Source organism: Eurytemora carolleeae, unplaced genomic scaffold, assembly GCF_000591075.1.
Source record: "Eurytemora carolleeae unplaced genomic scaffold, Eaff_2.0 scaffold1480, whole genome shotgun sequence".
Lineage (NCBI taxonomy): Eukaryota > Metazoa > Arthropoda > Copepoda > Calanoida > Temoridae > Eurytemora > Eurytemora carolleeae.
In genome coordinates, this window is record NW_019402171.1 from 57,596 (window position 1) to 77,921 (window position 20,326).

Below are 20,326 nucleotides of genomic sequence, written 5' to 3' on the forward strand. Positions count from 1 at the left end.
CTACCTACCTACCTACCTACCTACCTACCTACCTACCTATCTACCTAACTACCTATTTCCTTACCTACTTTCATACCTACCTACCTACCATCCTAGCTACCTACATACCCAACTATCTATCTACCTATCTTCTTTACTACCTACCTACCTAACTACCTACCTACCTACCTACCTATCTACCTACCTACCTACCAACCTTTCTACCTAACTACCTACCTACCTTTCTACCTACCTACCTATCTCTATCTATCTCACCATCTATCCATCTCCTACCTACCTACCTACCTACCTACCTACCCATCTTTTTATCTATCGATCCATTTACCTACTTAGGTTACCTAATACTTACCTTCCTACCTAACTACATATCTACCTACCTTCCTTCCTACCTACCTACCTACCTACCTACCTACCTACCTACCTACCTACCTACCTACCTACCTACCTACCTACCTACCTACCTACCTACCTAACTACCTACCTACATACATACATATATATCTACCTACCTACCTACCTACCTACCTACCTACCTAACTACCTACCTACATTCCTAACTACCTGCCTATCTATCTATCTCCCCATCTATGCATGTATTTACCTTCTTACCTACCGACCTACCGTACCTACCCATCTATCTATCTATCTATCTATCTATCTATCCCTACTTGCCTACCTTCCTACCTAACTACCCATCTATCTATCAATCTATCTATCTCCCTACCTACCTATCTACCTAGATACATATCCCTCTAGCTATCTATCTTCATATCTACCTACCTACCCCTGTATCTACCTACCTATATATATCTCTATCTAAAGTAACTATACTGCAGATATATGTCTGATTACAGTCAATACAGAATATAATATACTAACAACAAATATACAAATATACAAACATATTTGGATATAAATACAAAAATAGACTTTAACAGTTTATGTATGAAGTACCAATGGAGGGGTTCCTTAGAGGGACTGCAGGGTGTAGGCATAATGTCAAGAACTCCATGTTCTAAGGGGTATGCTTTAAATCTTTGTCTGATCATGGTTGAATGAGATATCCATAATTTTCTCTTTGAATCTTGAACAATTAAATATTTCAATTGTCGGGATTCTTTAAAAGTGTTTTGCGGAGTTATTTTGAAGAAGCAATGAAGGAAATTGAGAGAATTTAACACTTTCAGAAAGCAAAACGACGATATCTTCTTCAATATTAATTAGATAGAGGTTTTTAGGGTACCGTTGTGAATCAAAGCTTTTCAAATTGCTGGTCTCTTAGCCTACACTCCTTTTTTATGATTGAGAATTTTCTTTTTGATTTTGTGCATTACATTTTTTACCTTCACTCAAAATCTAGAACTGAAACCTGGAAAAGGTACAAAATAGTAATCTATAGTGTGTGATGGTAAAAAAACATAAAGAATAATAAAACATATATTTCCCTTGTGTTCTCCTTGATATCGATTTCTTTTGTGATTAATATATAATGAGGTTAGCGCCAAAATGATTAAACCATTTATAATTTATTATTTTAACTTGTTTTAACTATTTCTTTTACAATTTATTTTTCTATATAAACTAAAATGGTTTCTTCATTCGCTAAAGGCAGAAAGGGAAATCAGTGTCCTAGTTTAATGAATTTGAGCCGCGGTTTTAATCTGCCCAAAACCGGTTTCAATAGAGCACCGGCTTAAATCTTGAAAAATTGAATACAGTTTTAAGTGGAACCAACCATATTTGAGTTGCGGCTTTAATTTAATCCACGGCTCAAATTCTTTAAATTCGGCCTGAAGCCGGATATCTCCTCTACTGTTTAATCTGTTTTTCTAATATTTTGGCCTAAATATTAGCTTGGTAACAGATGAAATCTATGATAGTGTAGAGCTTTCCATAAGGGTTTCCTTTTTAAGTTGACGTATGTTCTGAATTTATAGATAAAAAAAATATCATTTAACAAAAGATCAAGCTTCCCAAAATTAAAAATTCATATCTTTAACAAGTGTGAATGATTTTCATAATTTATCTTAAAATCATTTTAAATAATTTTATCCATCATACTTTATTCTCACTTTTTTGTTATCAATCATAATTTGTCAATGAATAATTTTTAATTTTTATTTATTATTTTTAATTTAGGTATTTAATATTTTAATTATTGATTCTAATAAATTATCATTGATCAATATTATTACTTATCTATCACATATATTAATTATCTATTAAACATTATTTAATATTACTTATCAATATTAAAGGGACTGTACGCATAATTTTAAGATAGCAATGCCTTATTCATAATGGTACCCTGGAAACCTTAATCTGATCAAAACTGTGGAAGATACCGTCGTTTTTCTGACTGGAAAAGAAAGGAACTTTCAAGTCAATTCCCCAAAGAAACCGCAAACGAATAAAAAACAGTTTTAAGATACAAAACATGAATATTTAATTCATACTTGATCAGACAAAGCTTTTATTGGTACATGAGGCATTGAATATTTTACATAGTATCTGGGATCATATTTTACATAGTATCTGTGGTTATATTTTACATTTTATTTGGGGTTATATTTTACACAGTATCTGGGATCATATTTTGCATAGTATCCGGGGTCATATTTTACATTGTATCTGGGGTTATATTTTACATTTTATCTGGGATCATATTTTACATAGTATCTGGGGTCATATTTTACATTGTTTGTCATGTAAAGTGAAGAAATATTAAGATAAATATTTATTTATATATAAAATATACATCAGGGTTTCATTGGCCTTAAAACCCTGATGTATATTTTATATATTTATAATTTTGTAGTAGGATGGTAGGATGGTAGGAACCAAGAAACCATAAATCTCGGAATTCTGGCATTTTGCCATATATATATTATATATGTATATCCTTTCCTATCCATACATATTATATATGTATATACTTTCCTATCCATATATACTTTCCTATCCATACATGTTATATATGTTTATTCTTTCCTATCTATATATACTTTCCTACCCATATATACTTTCCTATCTAGATATACTTTCCGATCCATACATATTATATATGTATATCCTTTCCTATCCATATATACTTTCCTATCCATACATATTATATATGTATATCCTTTCCTATCCATACATATAATATATTTATATCCTTTCCTATCTATATATACTTTCCTATCCGTATATACTTTCCTATCCGTATATACTTTCCAATCCATATATATCCTTTCCTATCCATGTATACTTTCTATCCATATATACTTTTAAATCCATATATTTCCTATCCTATTTTAGCTTAACAAGAAATTTTGAGTGTTAATGTTTTTTAATTGACGAGAAGCAAATGAATATTAAATTTTCAAAAAAGTAGCATAAAAAGATCGATTTGTGAATTTCATTATCTTTTTTTTATTTTTAACCCAAGCTAAAATCCTTCCCGTTGTTTTACCAAACTTCCCACTCATAGTTAATCCCACCATTTACCCGGCCGTACGCTTGGTCTAAAATTACGATTTTTTCTATTTTCCCCTAAAAAGGTCGACCCACTCAATTTAGAATCTCAAAACCAATTTAAGAATATTTCCGTGGTTCTGCCGAATTCCCCAATCAAATTTAAGGCATATCGGTCCAGGGGTTCATGAGTTATGATCAGACATCCAAACAAAATAAACAAACAAAGATTACAACTTTAAATAAATAATAATACCATCTAATATTCAGTTCAATTATGTAAATGTACAGAAAAGCTGTCATCAAAAGAAATCCCGAGCTTAAATATTAGATTGATTTGTGAATATAAACATTCATAGAGTGGGACTCAAGCAACTGTGGAATAAAAAGACGACATTTAAAAAATCTGTTAATGTTTTGGGTTTTGTCAAGACTGTCTGTTTTGTTTAATGCAAATAAACGATATTGGGACAGAACTTAATGATTTTGAATTGTTCAGGGCTTCAAAATGGAACATGAGATAATTTGCTCTGCTAAAAAATTATAAATATTCAATTTTAATTTAGGACATTTTATTTAAATGATTTTTTTTGCAAAAACTTTTTTTAAAATTCGATTTACATTGATTTATGATTAGAGTGTAGATATTATCAGAATTAAACACTTTTAAACCTAGAAAAGCGGCAATACATTCAACATTATTGATCAGAATAAGGTTTCAAGGGTACCGTTGTGAATCTGGAATTGCTTCCTTTGACAAATACAAACACAAAAAATTAACTAATTTTAAATGTTTAATTTGAGAATTTTTCAACGTTTTAAAAATTTAATATTTTGAGTTCCAACCGAATATATATATATATATATTCGATATGAGGTTCTCAAATTTTTTTGGGCCTAATCGGTTTAGCCGATTCGGCGTTTATTGGCTGCAAACAAAGAAACAAACAGACAAACATATACTATATATGTGTACAGCGAAAGTTACAAAAATAATAAAGAAAATACAACTTTTAGTATAAGATATGTAGATCAACATATCTATCCTAATATATGGAACATTTTTATTAAAAACGGGACACACAAGAATTTCATCGAAAATCTGTAAACTTAACATAATTTTAGTTTTAAGCACCCCAACCCACCTGGACAACTCAATATCATTTTAAGAAATATTATAAATATAAATTGTGTTTATGGACACCGACATTTGGATTGAAATGGAGCGGAGCTAAATCACACTCGTCTCATGTACATTTGAATCCGAACTGAACCGTCCTTTACGGTCCTAGTTTTACTGCCCCGCCCGGTACACCAACTACACTGACAGACTATACACCAGGGGTCAAAATGGCTGGCCTAGCTCTGTAGGCAAGGCTAGCTGGTGCATCATCCAGGTTGACGCGGTCTGACTTTAGGTTGTATCTGGTTAAATTTACAATCACTAAAGACGCAAATTTGCGTGAAATATCTATAGAATTGGAAACCCTTAATCCTTAACCTGAATATCCAAAGTGGGCATTTTGATTTCTTGTTCAATCCTCTCTTTCTCTCTTTTAACCCTTTACAGATTCCGACCAATAAAAGTTTTCTTGTTAAATGGCGCGTAAAATTCCAAATTTCCCGGCTTCTGATTGGCTGTTTCTATGTGGTTGAATTTTATATAGTTTTTAGTTTTCAAACTGAAGATTAACTTAATCTTAAAATTAATAAAAAGAGAAGATCAAGCATCGATTTCAATTTCCACAATTCTAAAGTTTTCATCTCAAAAAACACATTTCTAATTATTTTGGGTTTGAATGGATTAATTGTAAGTCAATCAAAAGTTATGATTCAAAACAGAATTTTAATTCTTATGTATTTTAGAAAATAAAATATCAATTACATTTTGTTTTAAGTTTCCATTTCAATCAAATTAGGTCTCTCTTGCGTTATCTCAATCAAAAGTTCCAACCACAGATCAATTTGGTTTGGTTTGGAAAGTGTCCAAAGTTTGATTAATTGATTGCTCAGATATAATCTATACATATTCATAAACAAACATTCTTTAGCCCTCTTTAATCTATATATAAGAAAAAATAAATAAAAATATAGCTTGGGAACTAGTAGCTAAACTTTCCCTATGAAAGCACTTCTCAACTTTATTCATGCTTTATAATATAGATAATATTTTGTTTTAGTGATAATACTCTCGCCGCGGATGCGCGCGTATCTGCTCTATATCCGGTTCCGGTTGATCAAGAGGGAGGTCGTCAACACACTTGTCAAGAAAAGCAAGGTAAACAAGAAATAAAACCTTTTTTTTCATTTCCAGGATTTTTAACAATTCATTTGGCGCATTTTCAAAAATGATATCATTTCAAATGCTTCTTATATCAACGGTTTTAAAATCCCAAGAAATTTTTTTGTGAAAGTATTTTACAGTGACTTCGTAAATGGTTTTCATTTCATATCCACGATTAATAAAATTATTTTACAATTCTTTCTCTAAGCACGGTTAATAATGTAGAAAATATCGTAATTTTTCTAGTTTGAAAAGTGATTAATTCTTACAATTTACTCCAATATTTCTGTAGCAGAAATCTGCAAGTCACTTAAGAGAAACCAAAATTTAAAATAACCATTGTTTTAAGAGAAATCATGGATATCTCATTCAATTTTGATCAGACAAAGCTTTTAAGGGAAACCATTCTCAATTAAGGGAACTGGACATGCTTCTCAAACAAACTAAAATCATGATTTCTAAACCGTCCAGATCTAGATTTAAAAAAAAAATACTTTTCATAACACAATCTAATTTGAATGTAATTGCATGCATACATTTTTCAAAATCCCATTTGTTCTTTATGAAACAACCCAAAAATACTTCTAGGAATGTTGATGCATTAAAGAGTTGCCTGATTCACAACAACGATACCTTTTAAACTTTTTTTTTGTAAATTATAAGATAAAAAAAGATACCTCTTGTTCAAGTAATTCCCACTTTTCATAAAATCTCAGCTTTCTTGCAATAATCATAAAAATAATCGCTACTAATCTTACTTCTATCTGTGGCGTCTATAAGGAGAAAATTGTTAAAAACGACTCATGCTGAAGAACGTAGCGTCCATACAAATTCAGAAAGTTGCAAAATTCAACTCAGATCGAAAAATAAATCAATTTAATTCAATTTAAAATCAAACAAATCATTCATATATTACAACCAATAATCATCGATAATTTTTCGACACATTCATATAGTTTATTATTTCATAATATTTTATTTTTTCTGATATTCTGATAGCTACTTTTGAAAACACTTATTCCTGTTTCGAGGATTTTTTAAATGAAGAAGATATTTTTTTATTTTCCAGGAATGTTCGAAAATGCAGCGCCAGCGAAATATTATTATAAAAAAAAACAGAATAAAAACAATTATGAAATATTAACTATATAGGAATGTGGCGAAAAATAATCGATGACTTTTGTTTGTAATATCTATTGATTTGTTTGAAATTAAATTGATTATTTTACGATCCTAGTTGAATGTTACAACTTTCTGAATTTGTATGGACGCTACGTTCTTCAACATGAGTCGTTTTTAACAATTAGATAGAAGTAAGATTAGTAGCGATCAAAATCGCTTATTTTTCGCCGCAAGCCTCGCCACAACCCCCTTTCATTTTTCGCGAACACTCCCTTTGAGAGAAGCTTTTGAGGGTAGGGAGATTGGCAGAAACTTGAATGATATAAAAAATCAGCTTACTCTTACACTTAGATGATCGGGGGGTAAGTAGCCGCGCCAACTTCGCTTCGAGCCACAACTGATGTCACAAAACGAAGTTGTGACAGAGTACACATATGTACATAGTGCCTCTGAGCCCTCGCCCGAAAGCTCTTCTTAAATTATTGTCAGTTTCTCCCATAACTTTCTTAAATTTTAATTATAATCCATTGTTTGACGTCAATTGCGGTTCGGAAGTCCTATGGGTGCGACTGCCCCCTCCCCCTCTCCGTAGATAAGGATACTTGAAAAGATTATCCTCAAGGAGGGGATCCATGGGATCATAGGGAGAAAGATAAAGAAATTAATCTTTACAATTTTTAACATGCTTTTTTTGTAAACTTAATGGGACTTTAGCCTAGCTTTCAGCTCAAGTGACCTTCATGCAATTAATGATCATGTCAGATTAACAAGGGTACCATTGAAACCTTCGTCTGACCAATAATGTTGAAGAAATTGTCGTGTATCATGAATCGTGAATCGTGAATCGTGAAACGAGCATTGTTCCCTTTGCATTGAAGGTCCCTTGAAATAACGCTAACAGTCCCTTTTTGTCCCGAAATCTCATATTAGAGGGACTGTAGACGTAGAGGGACATGCCCCATTTACAAGGGTACCCTTTCACACCTTTATTTGATTTTATATGAATGAACTATCCTTGTTTTTCTAGATAAAATTTATTGCTTTTAATTATATGCTGCAGAGCGCGGGGGAAGCTAGGCGGCCATACGCCATATAACATTTTCCCCTTCCATGCCACATATTAGCTTTGTTGTCTTCCGGCGGCCATGAGCAACAACCGCACGGTCTTCCATGCCACAGCATTCAAGTCTTCCGGCAGTTATCACGTTTTTGAAATATAAATTTAGGACATTGAAATTGCAATTTTTAAAAATCCTTTCGCATTACGCGAAAGATTATACGTTAAAGAAGTTTTAGAAGTTTATCAATGAATTGTGAGTTCAGTTTATAAACTGCTTTACACTAGACATTTACACATTAGGGGCACTGAGACAAATTGTTTTAGAAAGTATAAAGATTAAGAAAAGATGAGAAAAATGACAATATTAATTGTTATTGCCTGAGCTTTACAGATTTCTTCAAAACAAAATTATATTTTGCAATTTTCTCGTTAAAAAATGTAAACTTTCGGTTATGGGCGACTTATAAACTTTCAGACTATGTTTTGGTTGCATAACTGTAATTATTTCAATCTAAAACTTAAATAAAAAGTCTTTTGCATGAAGTTGCTGGATTTTTGAAAATCACAATTTCAATACACTAAATTTATTATTTAAAAACGTAACTGCCGGAAGAATCAAATGGTGTGGCATGGAAGACCAAACCATGCAAGGCAATTCAATACGTTCTAAGATAGAAAAATGTGAATAAATCATTTTAATTCATACACTGTCCTACTCTCTACAGAAGGAACACTTTAATATTTGATATTGGTTACAGATTATTCAAAAAAGTTCTGTATTAATAATTATTTTTCCATCGATCCTTCTTTCTCCTTCCTGCAATTTAAAACAAAAAAATTACGAAACCCTGTAGAGCTGCCGATATTCTTTACATGTAAAAATTGCTGAGTATAATGCTACATATTTGAAATCTCATCGTTATTAAATTATAATTCTTATCTTTTCCTAAATTTTCTTCTGAATTCTTGATAGCAGTATTTAATTTAAATATAACACTACAAGAAGTGGTGGGCACATTAAGCTTTTTTCTTTTCGGTCGTTCATCGTAGGTGAACGATCCATTTCATTCCTTTTCTTCAATTGTTCAAAAAAACGTTCAGTAAATCGTTAGTTCAGTAAAATTGTTTGTTCAGTAAAAAGAACGATAGTTTTTTCAAAATAGTGTTCGAAAAATCGTTATTTAGTAAAAAAGATGGTGTTTAAAAAAATTTTTGTATAAAAAGTCTTTCCTTCAGTAAAAAACGATTTTTTAAAATCTTGTAGAAAATTCGTTCGTTCAATAAAAATCAATAGTTTTATCAAGTTCCTTAGAACAATCTTATTTTTTTTTCGTTTGTTTTTGAAAAACGATCATTGTTTCATTTCTCTAACAATCTATTACATTCGTCCATCCTTCGTTGTTATCTGAACGACACCCCTTTCCACGAAAAATGTTGTTCGTTAAAAAAACATTGCCCATCTCTAGTACTACAACTGTATAATCTGGGCAGTAAAGCTAGAATTTAGAGCTAATTTAGATCCAACAGCAATTTATTTTAATGAGGAAACCCATTCAAAGGAGAGCTCAAAGATGAGAGGAAAGAAAGGGACTGCTTCAGAAAGCAGTTAGATCTTATAAAAACTTTGATAGAATTAGTTCAATAATGGGAAGCAAATAGATTATCAAGCACAATAGGTGGCAACAGAGAAATGGACCAATTATACACGACGTCACAAGTGTCAAATATAATAAGGAAAACGAAATTGTCTCACATTAGTTGACATGTTTTCCAAGATTAAATAAAAAAGTGTAAAAACAGAAAATAAAGAACACATAAAATTGTACTTATTTTACTGTAAGATAAACATTTTATTCTAAAATTATCACTATTATTAATAATTTTGTCGGACACGAAAACTGAGGTGACACTTGTGACGTCAGAATACAGCTGTACTGAGAGTGTAGAAATTCTACGTTGCCATCTATTGTACTAGAATCTATTTGATTGATTGAGGTTTACTTAGTCCTCCTAGTGGCAATAATTCTGTTCCTCTGTCTGTAATATTGGTCGGCAGTCGCAATCAGGAAAGGATAAGCCCCATGCGGCTCCATTGGGTCGAAATATTGAAAAGGGCTTCCTCAGAGCATAATGCATGATCAAGAATCATCTATCAATTTGATATACATACTTTGATAAACATCAACCTTCTAAAGATTTTGTTTTGTTATTTTGTCAATCTGAAATTACCATGCCAAATTTTCAAGATGTATTTCTATGAAATACATCTTGAAAGAAAGATCAAAGCCGACAATCACGCCTTTGTTTGTTGAGTATCACTATATGTGAGTTACTTCAAGTGATGTTTTGAAGAATAAGTCCGTGAACGAAAACTTTTATTTCTTATTAATTTTTTATTATTTTAATGACATATTATTAAATACTCTTTCGGGAGGTCTTTTTGGAGTTTAATGAAACCTTGAGTAATAGAAAAAAGAGTCAGGCTTAATTACTTGGCACCTCTCCCATCCCTCCCATTGAAGGGCGATTGGAGGGTTGGGTTGTCTTGATAAATATAAATATAGGTTTTCCAACGGATGACTTCCCAACTGACAATTTCCCAAATGTGCAATTTTCCAAGATTAAATTTTCCTAATTTTTCTGAAAATTAACTTTGATACATTATGACAATCTATTATAAAGTACAGGGTGTCCCACGAAACATGACATTTGATAAATAGTTATTTTTAGTTAAACAAATCTTTGCTTAATTATATTTTACTTTGAAATCAATTTTAATATAACATGACTCCCATATAATATTTTCATTGATCTTTGGTATCAAACAACTAAACAAATAATGGAAAAAAACATTTTAAACTATTCACCAACTGTCATGTTTCGTGGGACACCCTGTACAAAAACTTTTACTTCTTTTCTAAAAAAAAAGAAAAAAACTATGACTTTCATTTCACTTTATAGTGATTATGACTGCAGGTTGAACATTTTAGTTATGTCTAACACATCGATAGGATTTCTTCCTAAAGTTTAGTTATGTCTAACACATCGATATAGGATTTCTTCCTAAAGTGAGGAAATTAATTGAGGGAAGCATTGTGCAGGTTCATCTCTCTTACCCTTCCCCCCTCTCATGTAATACTCCGCGATAAAGGAAAGTTTTAGGATAAAAGAAGGAATTAATGTTTATTCATTGTCCTCAGCTTGGTTTATCTGCAGAACCCAGCATAGGCGCCATCTTTCTTCTTCAAGGGATTGTAGGCATAATTTCAAGTGACCCTCCATTTGTTGAATGGCATGTCTAATTCACAACTTTTACTTATTCAACCTTTTTCAGCCTTTTTCAACCTTTATCAACCTTTTTCAACCTTTATCAACCTTTTTCAACCTTTTTCAACCTTTTTTAACCTTTTTCAACCTTTTTCAATCTTTTTCAACCCTTTTCAACCTTTTTCAACCTTTTTCAATCTTTTTCAACCTTTATCAACCTTTTTCAACCTTTTTCAACCTTTTTCAACCGCTGTTAGGACATGATATAAGGGTAATTTTGAATTCAACATGTAGCATCAGCTGCTGTGTTGACTGTAGAGTTTACACTTCATGTTTACTTGTGAACACTATTTGAGAGATAAACGTACAGAGTTCTCTAGCCCTGATGATCAGTTAATTGTTTAAATGGTTCCTGTTAATCAGGCTTTGCTATATGGAGGGTCACTTGAACTTGCGCTTACAGTCCCTGTTAATTGAAATGTACACATTCCAATGAAACGTATATCATTATTTTAACTGCGTAATGACAATTTCCAATTGCGGTTTCTCATTTTCATTGTCTTTCATACAAAAGTTTTAAATGGTTCTTTGTGAAGTGTCCTTTGAAATATCAAGCTTTCACAAGCCCTAATTGAACATTTTGTGAAAGGATTTTTTTCTTTTTCCAATTGGGCCGATCTCAGAAATTGCATTTCTTCATTTCGTGTAGATAATCTGAGAAATCTGAAAGCATATTTTCGGAAAATACTTGCTTCATTGAAATCCAATTTATTTTGTTGAATAAAGGCAGATTGGGAATAATGAGACCCTTGTAGACTAAATATATCCGGTTGAGCTGTCCATGGAATAGAACGCCTACTTTCAGACTAAATATATCCGGTTGAGCTGTCCATGGAATAGAACGCCTACTTTCAGACTAAATATATCCGGTTGAGCTGTCCATGGAATAGAACGCCTACTTTCAGACTAAAAATATGATTTAATCAAAGTCTAATAAACTTAAAACGCATGTCAAGCAGTGTGCACAAACCCATTTAACTTATTTATAAGTTTTTATTTCTAATCAAATACACTAAAACCAGTCAAAATGTTGTCTTTCTATAAAAGAGTTTTGTGCAAAGAGAATAGAATATATATTAGAGTGGAATTTACTAAAAAAAGTGTAAAACGGCCATTTCGTTGTACCCGTTTCCATACTGCAGGTGTACTTCACATATTTGTGCTATATAACCTTTTGGGCCCTGGAACAACATTTTATAGAAAGTCTAAAATAATATTAAAAGAAAACCAAATTATGAAATAGGCTGGTTTCATAATTGACCAATGATCATTTCACATAAATTCTATGAAATTTACAATCGTTTACAAACGATGATTTTCCATTATAACTATAAATCAAATGATGTTTTTTTATTCATCTAATTCATTTTATAAAGTTTATTTAACACCTTTAAAAAATTCTAAATTGAAACAAATAGCCTAGGGAACTTACTGTATTAATGTAATCTACGGCATATAATTTGTGAACATTTACATGATTTGTACACTTTGAACTCCCTTTCAGGCTGAAAGGGACTGAAAAAAATCATACCGAAGGATTCTTTAAATTCCCCTCTAATACATATTCTATTCTCTCTGTGTACAATTACCGCGTATACAATAACCTATTCTGAATATTTCTTATACTAATGAAGTACCCGTCTGCAAAGCATGCGTAATCATATGGTAGGGAGGTCCGCGTCAGTTTTATCTCCCTTCTATTTCATACTCCTTGGATAGCACTTGCTGTGGGTCACCAAGGCCGATAGAAGGGGTCAGTCTGGTTTGAATCCAAATTAACCCGAGTCCACTGTGCCTTAAATACATAAAATGAAGTCACAAGGTTACAAAGTCGAATGTTTACTGTTTAACAGCTTGACGTACTAGATTGCTATGAACTTGTTTGATCAAATTGTAAACAAAGCCTAAATTTTTCTTTGACAGGGTTTAAGGCACAGCTGTATGGCATTTTCATTGCATGATACAGTAAGAACCAAAAAACTGGAATAGGAAGATGACTTTAATGTTTTCTAATGTTTATTGGGCTATTTTAAGTCATTACTCGAGTTTTAAAGTCGTCTTCCTTTTCCAGAGTTTTCTGTCAGTTTTTCCATATGAGTTTTTTCATGCAGTGCTTTCTTCTTGCTAGGCTACAGCCCTTGGCCCACCAGTCACCGTTTTAAGGCTCATTAGACACAGCACTCGGCCCACTAGCCTGCCCCAGCTGCAGTGCCTGGTCCCTCTAGTAGCTTGAGGCACCTTAGAAGGCCTCACCTAACCTGAACCCTGTCCAGAGGGATATGTTTTATTCAGAAATTAATAAATAAAAAATGACACCTTCTATGTGTATTCTAGCAAAAGTAAAATTGACAAAAATTTCAAAATATATCACAGCTAAATATTATTAACCACCCCGTGAGGTTTATAGCCATTGGGATTCCTCTGAATCTAATCAAGAAGAAAAAGGGACGAGATAAAGACATTTCTCACATGAAAGAGGTTACAGGGTTCTTAGGAGTTTATAGTTGTAGAGATATACTCTATATACAGCCACTATTCTTAAGCATAAAACTCTTTATTTTCCTTCAATGTGCAGTAATCAAGAATCATACTCTTTCTGTAATTGAAAATCTTATCCAAATACTACAGTTCAAAGACGACAGCAAGGTTGGCTTTAATGTTTGAAATAAATTGCGGCATTCATTACACGTGGATTTAACGGTTCTGTCAATATTCCGGAAAGCTGTGACTTTCGATCACAATTTGACCCCTTAAACATCATTTGTTAGCCTTTTTTCTTAAAAACTTTTTTGTTGGCATATGCATTTGAATGAAAATTTATAACATAAACAAATCGGTAAAGCAAAAGATTATTGAATTAAAGACCAAAACACGTTTGATATAAAATAGAAGAAACCGAATGCTGCTCACTCTGGTTAGTCCGGTGTGATTAGACAACCTAATTCCTGGAGCAAAACTCTTGAAATAAAAATCACGAAATTGGCATTTCCAACATGTGGTCTGTCTGTCAAAATTACAAAAATATATTTATATAAAAATATAAAATCTAATAAAATATAAAAATATAAAAATAAAAAATCTATTTCTTTGCCAAGTCTACATACTATAAAGATCTTTTTCATAAATCCCATAAAATCAACCTTTTACAATGTATAGGAATCATCTAAGTTATTTTTTCCAGATGGGAGATTGGTTTCTGTTCTACATGCTGGGACAGAACGTGGACAGCATCATCTTTAAGGAGGTCATGCACGAGCTGGCCCGTAGGCTAGGGCATCAAAGCAAGGACTTTAATGATGCTTAGTGATATTAGTAAATAATTAATCCTTATCTGTCTTCAGTTGATCATGGTCACTCAACCCATCAGTCACCCTCCCCTAAATACTGAGACGTGAGCCTCAAGGGGAGGGAGCCACCTCTAAATATTGAGATGTGAGCCTCAGGAGCCTCCTCCAAATATGAGATGTAGCCTCAAGAGGAGGTCGAACCTGTTTGGACCACACACACTTTTCCAATAAAGTGATTTTCTACTAAAACTAGTTCAGTATTTTTAAAGACGCCTGAGCCAAACGTAAATACTCTGAAAGTGTTCTTGTTTTTGTTCTTATAAAAATGGAAAATATTACGTTCCCGGTCCCCCAGGCACAGGACAAGTGAACTGGATTGAATCTCTCTAGTTTAAGAAAACTGGTGTTATAACTTTGTTTTAAAAAGATCTCAGACTAGTTAAATTCCGCTATTGTATCAATATCAGTGAGTACATAACTTTATCTAACCTGATGTACACATATGCCAAAGTACAGTTGATACTGTACAGTATGCCACTGCTGCACTGTACAGTATGACACTGCTGCTCTGTACAGTATGACACTGCTGATCTGCAAAAAACAGTACAGCTTCTCTGTATAATGTCTGTACAATACAGTAAAACTGATCAGTACTGTAAAGTACAGCTACTCTGTACAGTACAATGCAGTACAGATACTCTTTACAGTACAGTGCGCTACAGCTACTCTGTACTGTACTGTAAAAACAGTACAGTACAGTACAGTATAGTATAGTAAATCGCAGCTAGTGTGTACATTACAGCACAGCTTTTCCGTACAGCACGGCAGAGTACAGCTGCTCTGTACAGTAGGGTACAGTACAGCTGCTGTGTACAGTACGGTACTGTACAGTTGCTCAAACAACATTTTCCAGTTTAAGATTCTCATTTGTATTCCAGACTCTAGAATTTCATTACTTTTACCCCAAAAATATTTCTTATACAAATGGAGTACCGTCTGCAAAGCATGTATAATCATATGGTAGGGCGAACCGCGTCAGTTGTATCTCCCTTCTATTCCTTACTCCCTGATTATTATGTACAGAAATTACTGTTAAACTAGCCAAATATTGACCATTGTGTTTGTACAGTGTAAATCTACCAAGTGTACAGTGTACGCCTGTGCAGTGTATTCTACATCCTCTTTTGTATGTACAAGTACGTTGTACAGAAGTACACTGTACACTGAGAAAAATGTTCCGATGCAAAATAGTTATATTGCTACAGAACTGGATGCATATTCAATAAAAATATCTTTTGTAATAATGCATATACGCATTTTTGTACAGTCCCGTTTTCCCGTCTATAGTCCGTATGTACACTGTACAACTTGTTCTTAATGCCTCAAATTCCATAGTACTTCAAATGAGAATGCATTCACTTCTATCTTAATATCACTAAATTGTCTTAGAACATTGTCCTCATTGTAAGTGTTACTGAAGCACACTGTTAAATATTACACATGTACAGTGTTAGAGTGTATTCATGTACACATGTACATATGTACAGTGTTAGAATGTATTCATGTACAAACTGCCATCCTTTATGTACAGTTATAAGAGAGGAGTATCTATTCTCAATTTTTATGTACATATATAATTCCAAAATAGTTTATTTAAGTCTATAAATCAAGATTATGTAAATATTTCAATTCTAAATTATATAAAAAATCATACAAATATTTTATAAAAAGATTGTAAAAGAAATCACTAATTGTATATAGATATATACCAAAGTTGGATAAATTGGTCCTAGAAGGGGTAGTCATGGGTGTTTATTGTTAAATCATGAAATAAATGGTATTATGTTAACTTTGATCCAGATTTTCTCAAAACAAGAAGCTCTAGCATTGTTGAGAAAACACAGGATTAAAAACTATTTAATCATGATTTAGACTAAAACTCGTGAACTATCCCTTTCGACATGTCTCAACACATATTGGAGCTCCTAAATCTCGCACAATTGATTTGTAAAAAACGCATTTTTCAGTTTAAGCCAGATCTTTTAAAGGTTTTTTTTTGCCACATTTGGAAAGCTCTTAAAGTGCAAGGAATCCATTTGAAGACCCTCAAAGGGGTTCCTTAAACATGAGGGGTTTCCAAAATGTACCCTATTGCCACTAAGACAGTGGCCATGAGCCATGAGATATATTTGGAGAAGCTTTCTCAACTCTTTTTGCCAAAACAGTCCTTATTATAGAACCCTGTTTTATATATTTAGACACGGATAAACATTTTCAGATTCAAAGCAAAATATGGCGATGGGAGCTGTTGCATTCTTAAAGGGACTGTAATCGTAATTTCAAGTGACATCTCCATGCCAAGATGGCGATGACTCATTCACAACAGATCCTTAAAAACTTTGTTTGATCAATTCAAGGATGAAGTAAATATTAATGTTTACAATTTTTATTTTGAATTGTGGAAAAACGAACATATCTTCCACATTTTCGATCAAATAAAGGTTTCAAGGGTACCGTTGTGAATCGGGCATTGCCATCCTTGCATGGAGGGTCACTTAAAATTATGCTTACAGCATTATCTCTCGTAATTATAGACGTACGCAAATCGCAAATAAATCGTATATCTCTTATCACGAATGTGTCGGCTCCTATCACATAATCACTGCTGTGCAACGGAACATTTTTATTCGTGTTATCTAAGCTTTAAGTAACTTTGCTTTTATAGATAAAATTGAAACCTGTTTGAAATCCTCAAGCAGCCTAATTTGTAAAAAAAAATATTTCTTGCGCGCCTTGTTCTTCTTTACCACTTCTAATTCTGTTATTTAAAACTATTTCTTAAACTCTTTTTAAATAGACATGCAGGGGGACCTACACAGAATGAAATTTCAAAGGCGATTTGAGTCTCATTTTTTGTGAGCAACCCTGTACTTTGGGATAAGAATAAAAAAACAGTTAAAAGACGACATTTAGGTTGGATTAATTTTAATTAAATGTGAACAGTCTTGCTGGTATACAGTATACGGCATACAACAACAGGATTTGATTTAATCTTAGATTTTAACTTTTATCTGCTACATCTTCTCTTTTTTTAATCATAAAACAATAAAAATAAATCGTGGACTTTTTTTGAGGTAAATTTTTCATTTCAATTTCAACCTTCTCTGGGGTCAATGTGAGGCCCCACAAAAAACTGTTGAAAAGATTAGAAAGTCCAGTGATCTTTCCGAATTGTCCAGATCAATCTGTGACCTTTCTTCGGCCTTTGTTTGTCCTTTAAAACAATAAAATACTTAATATCTCTTATATATATATACTTTGCTTGGGTGTCTCTTTGTATCCAAAAAAAAACGTCAAAACGGCTGAACCGATCGATGGGTCTCACATGACCCAATGTAAAATTTATTGACGGGCAAAATTAAAAATATTCTCCGGGAAAAAGCTTTCAAAGCGACAATTTTAAAATGACCACTTTCAGAGCATGCAGCTAATTGCTAAAACTGTTGATAAAACAGATGACTTGAAGCATCCTAAAAAAGTCTGATAGAAAATAATGTTTAAGATTTGTATATTTTAGGGCCGGGAACAGATTTAAAAGTATCTATTGCTACGATACTTTTTCAAGAATATTATAAGAGTTTTAGGATTAAGGATAGACTACCCCCCCTTTAACATCCTTCTCTTTACTTCCCCCTACCCCCTACTCCTTTACTATACTATCCCCAGTTAACCTTCTTTATACTATTCTTCCCTACCCCCTTTACTCCCTTCTTTATACTGTCCTCCTTAACCCCTTACTCTAACATCTTCTCTATACTGCTACCCCCTTACCTTCTACTTAAGTATTTAGAACTGGTAGGATATTTAAACAAAAACAGAGCAAGTTTAATGGAGTTGACAGCGTCATAGCACTGTTCTACAGCATTCCATTACAAGTTTTTGGCATTTCGAGACAGGTTTTGGCATCGCATGATAGCAAATATATTGGCATTAGCAAATATGACTTAGTGGATAAAACTCAATTCCTTTATAAATGAAATAAGTGAAATAAATGTAGTTAAACTATCACTGTCTAATTCAAATATCTATATTCTAAATCATTAAATTTAAACATTATTTTATTCAGTTGCATTAACAGTTTTAATATTTTAAAATGGAAATTTCACACTTGTTCAAGCATTAGATAAAATAAATCACAGTCATCATCACATAATAGTATGAACATTGTTCAGTATGCCAAAACAAATCAATAAGGTTTTGGTACATTCTGTAGAGAACCGGTTCTGAGGAGTTGTTAATATTTCGTAGAAAATCGATTCTACGGAAAGTAGATTTATTTTTAATCTGTAGAGAACCCACGAAAGATAGTTTTGTTTCTATTCTGTTGTGAACTGGTTCTACGGAGGACAGATTGCTAATATTATCCTAGTTGCTGTACATTCTGCAGAGAACCGCTATTAACTGGTACGAACTGGTACATGTAGCCTTTCAAGCTCTCCTGCAAGAAAACATAATTAAAGGACTGTCTACAGAGGGGAGGAAGGCCAGCCACAACAATTTCTCATACGAGCCACATTAACTTATATAATTAACAAAAAAGATTAGTTTTAGAAACACGGAATTATTTGCGGAATTCTACACCAGGAATTTTTGAAAATGCTTGTAAAAATGTGGAAATGTCTAAGGACATTGGCTCGAAAACTTTAATTCACTTAAAACTATTTTATTTCGATTTACAAAAATTCAATATTTTATTCTAAAAAAATTGTTTATATTAGAGGATTAGACACTTTAAAAAAAAGGATATTGGAAAGACGAGGATTTCTAATAAAATAAAATTAGAGCGTTTCAAAATTATTGTATTTTTTAATTTGTAAAGAAAGTAGTTAGCGTTGAAATTTGATGAGTTGGACAAAATAAACAAAAATTAGGCCAATCCAATTTATTCTCAAGAGTTAGAAAAAAGCTGAAATTATGTTTTTTCATTATTTTTCATTTTTCATTTACATAATTTCCTCAGAGCATCAACAATAATTAAAAAAATCCATAATTTTACTCCCAAAAGAAATAAATTAGCGCCCTTATTTCAATCAAATATTCGGTTTTTTAAATTAGATTCTATTTTATTTAAAAATACTCCTTTTCCCAATAGTCTATAAGGTTTCTACCTGAAGAGCTCTGATAACAGCACTCTGGAACCCGAGATTGGTCTTGACATCCTGGCGATCTCCCTGATCAGACACTGGAAGGGGAGCTTACAGATGAGGAGCTCTTTGGACCTCTGGTACCTTCTGATCTCCCTGAGGCCGACTGTACCGGGCCTGCATCTGTGGTGCATCTAACTACTCCGGTTGAGGGGGCTGATTTCCTGGCTCCCTTGGTGGCCAACCGTTTCCTGGGGGCCTTGCCTCTGGTAGAAATACTAGCAGTCTGCTTAGTACGGGCGATGGTTCAACTGGAAACAAAATTTGAATTAATATCTTAAATTAAATCAAATGTTAAAGTTCCAAGCATGTTAATAATATGATTTTACAAATATCCCAACCTTTTAAATATGAACCTATTTTCATTGAATCAGTTGGCTAATCTTGGAAATTGGGAGTGAGATTTAGAATGATTTAATTTGTCGCCCCCCCCCCCTTCTTAAAAAATGAGAAAATTGATTGTTAAAGTATTTTACGTAGCATTGTTAAAAAATATTTGGCTAGAAGCTATGTCCGCAAAAAGATGAAAAAAAATAGAAAAAAATAATTGAGGATGATTTGCATTTATTAAATATAATTAAGTGTC

The 20,326-nt window shown here is 32.7% G+C and overlaps 1 protein-coding gene and 1 pseudogene across 1 annotated transcript in view; one reads left to right on the forward strand and one right to left on the reverse strand.

The window, feature by feature from the left end:
- The window catches only part of LOC111718086 (innexin shaking-B), a 34,372-nt gene extending 19,587 nt beyond the window's left edge, over positions 1 to 14,785 (forward strand). The window contains exons 6-7 of the mRNA XM_023493581.1: positions 5,637 to 5,734; positions 14,431 to 14,785. Coding sequence (XP_023349349.1) covers positions 5,637 to 5,734; positions 14,431 to 14,553 — 221 coding nt within the window. The 3' untranslated portion in view covers positions 14,554 to 14,785. The remainder of the gene's footprint in view (positions 1 to 5,636; positions 5,735 to 14,430) is intronic.
- A 3,895-nt stretch (positions 14,786 to 18,680) lies between these two features.
- LOC111718085 (histone H3.3-like) lies at positions 18,681 to 19,987 on the reverse strand (annotated as a pseudogene).
- Between the last annotated feature and the right edge of the window lie 339 nt (positions 19,988 to 20,326).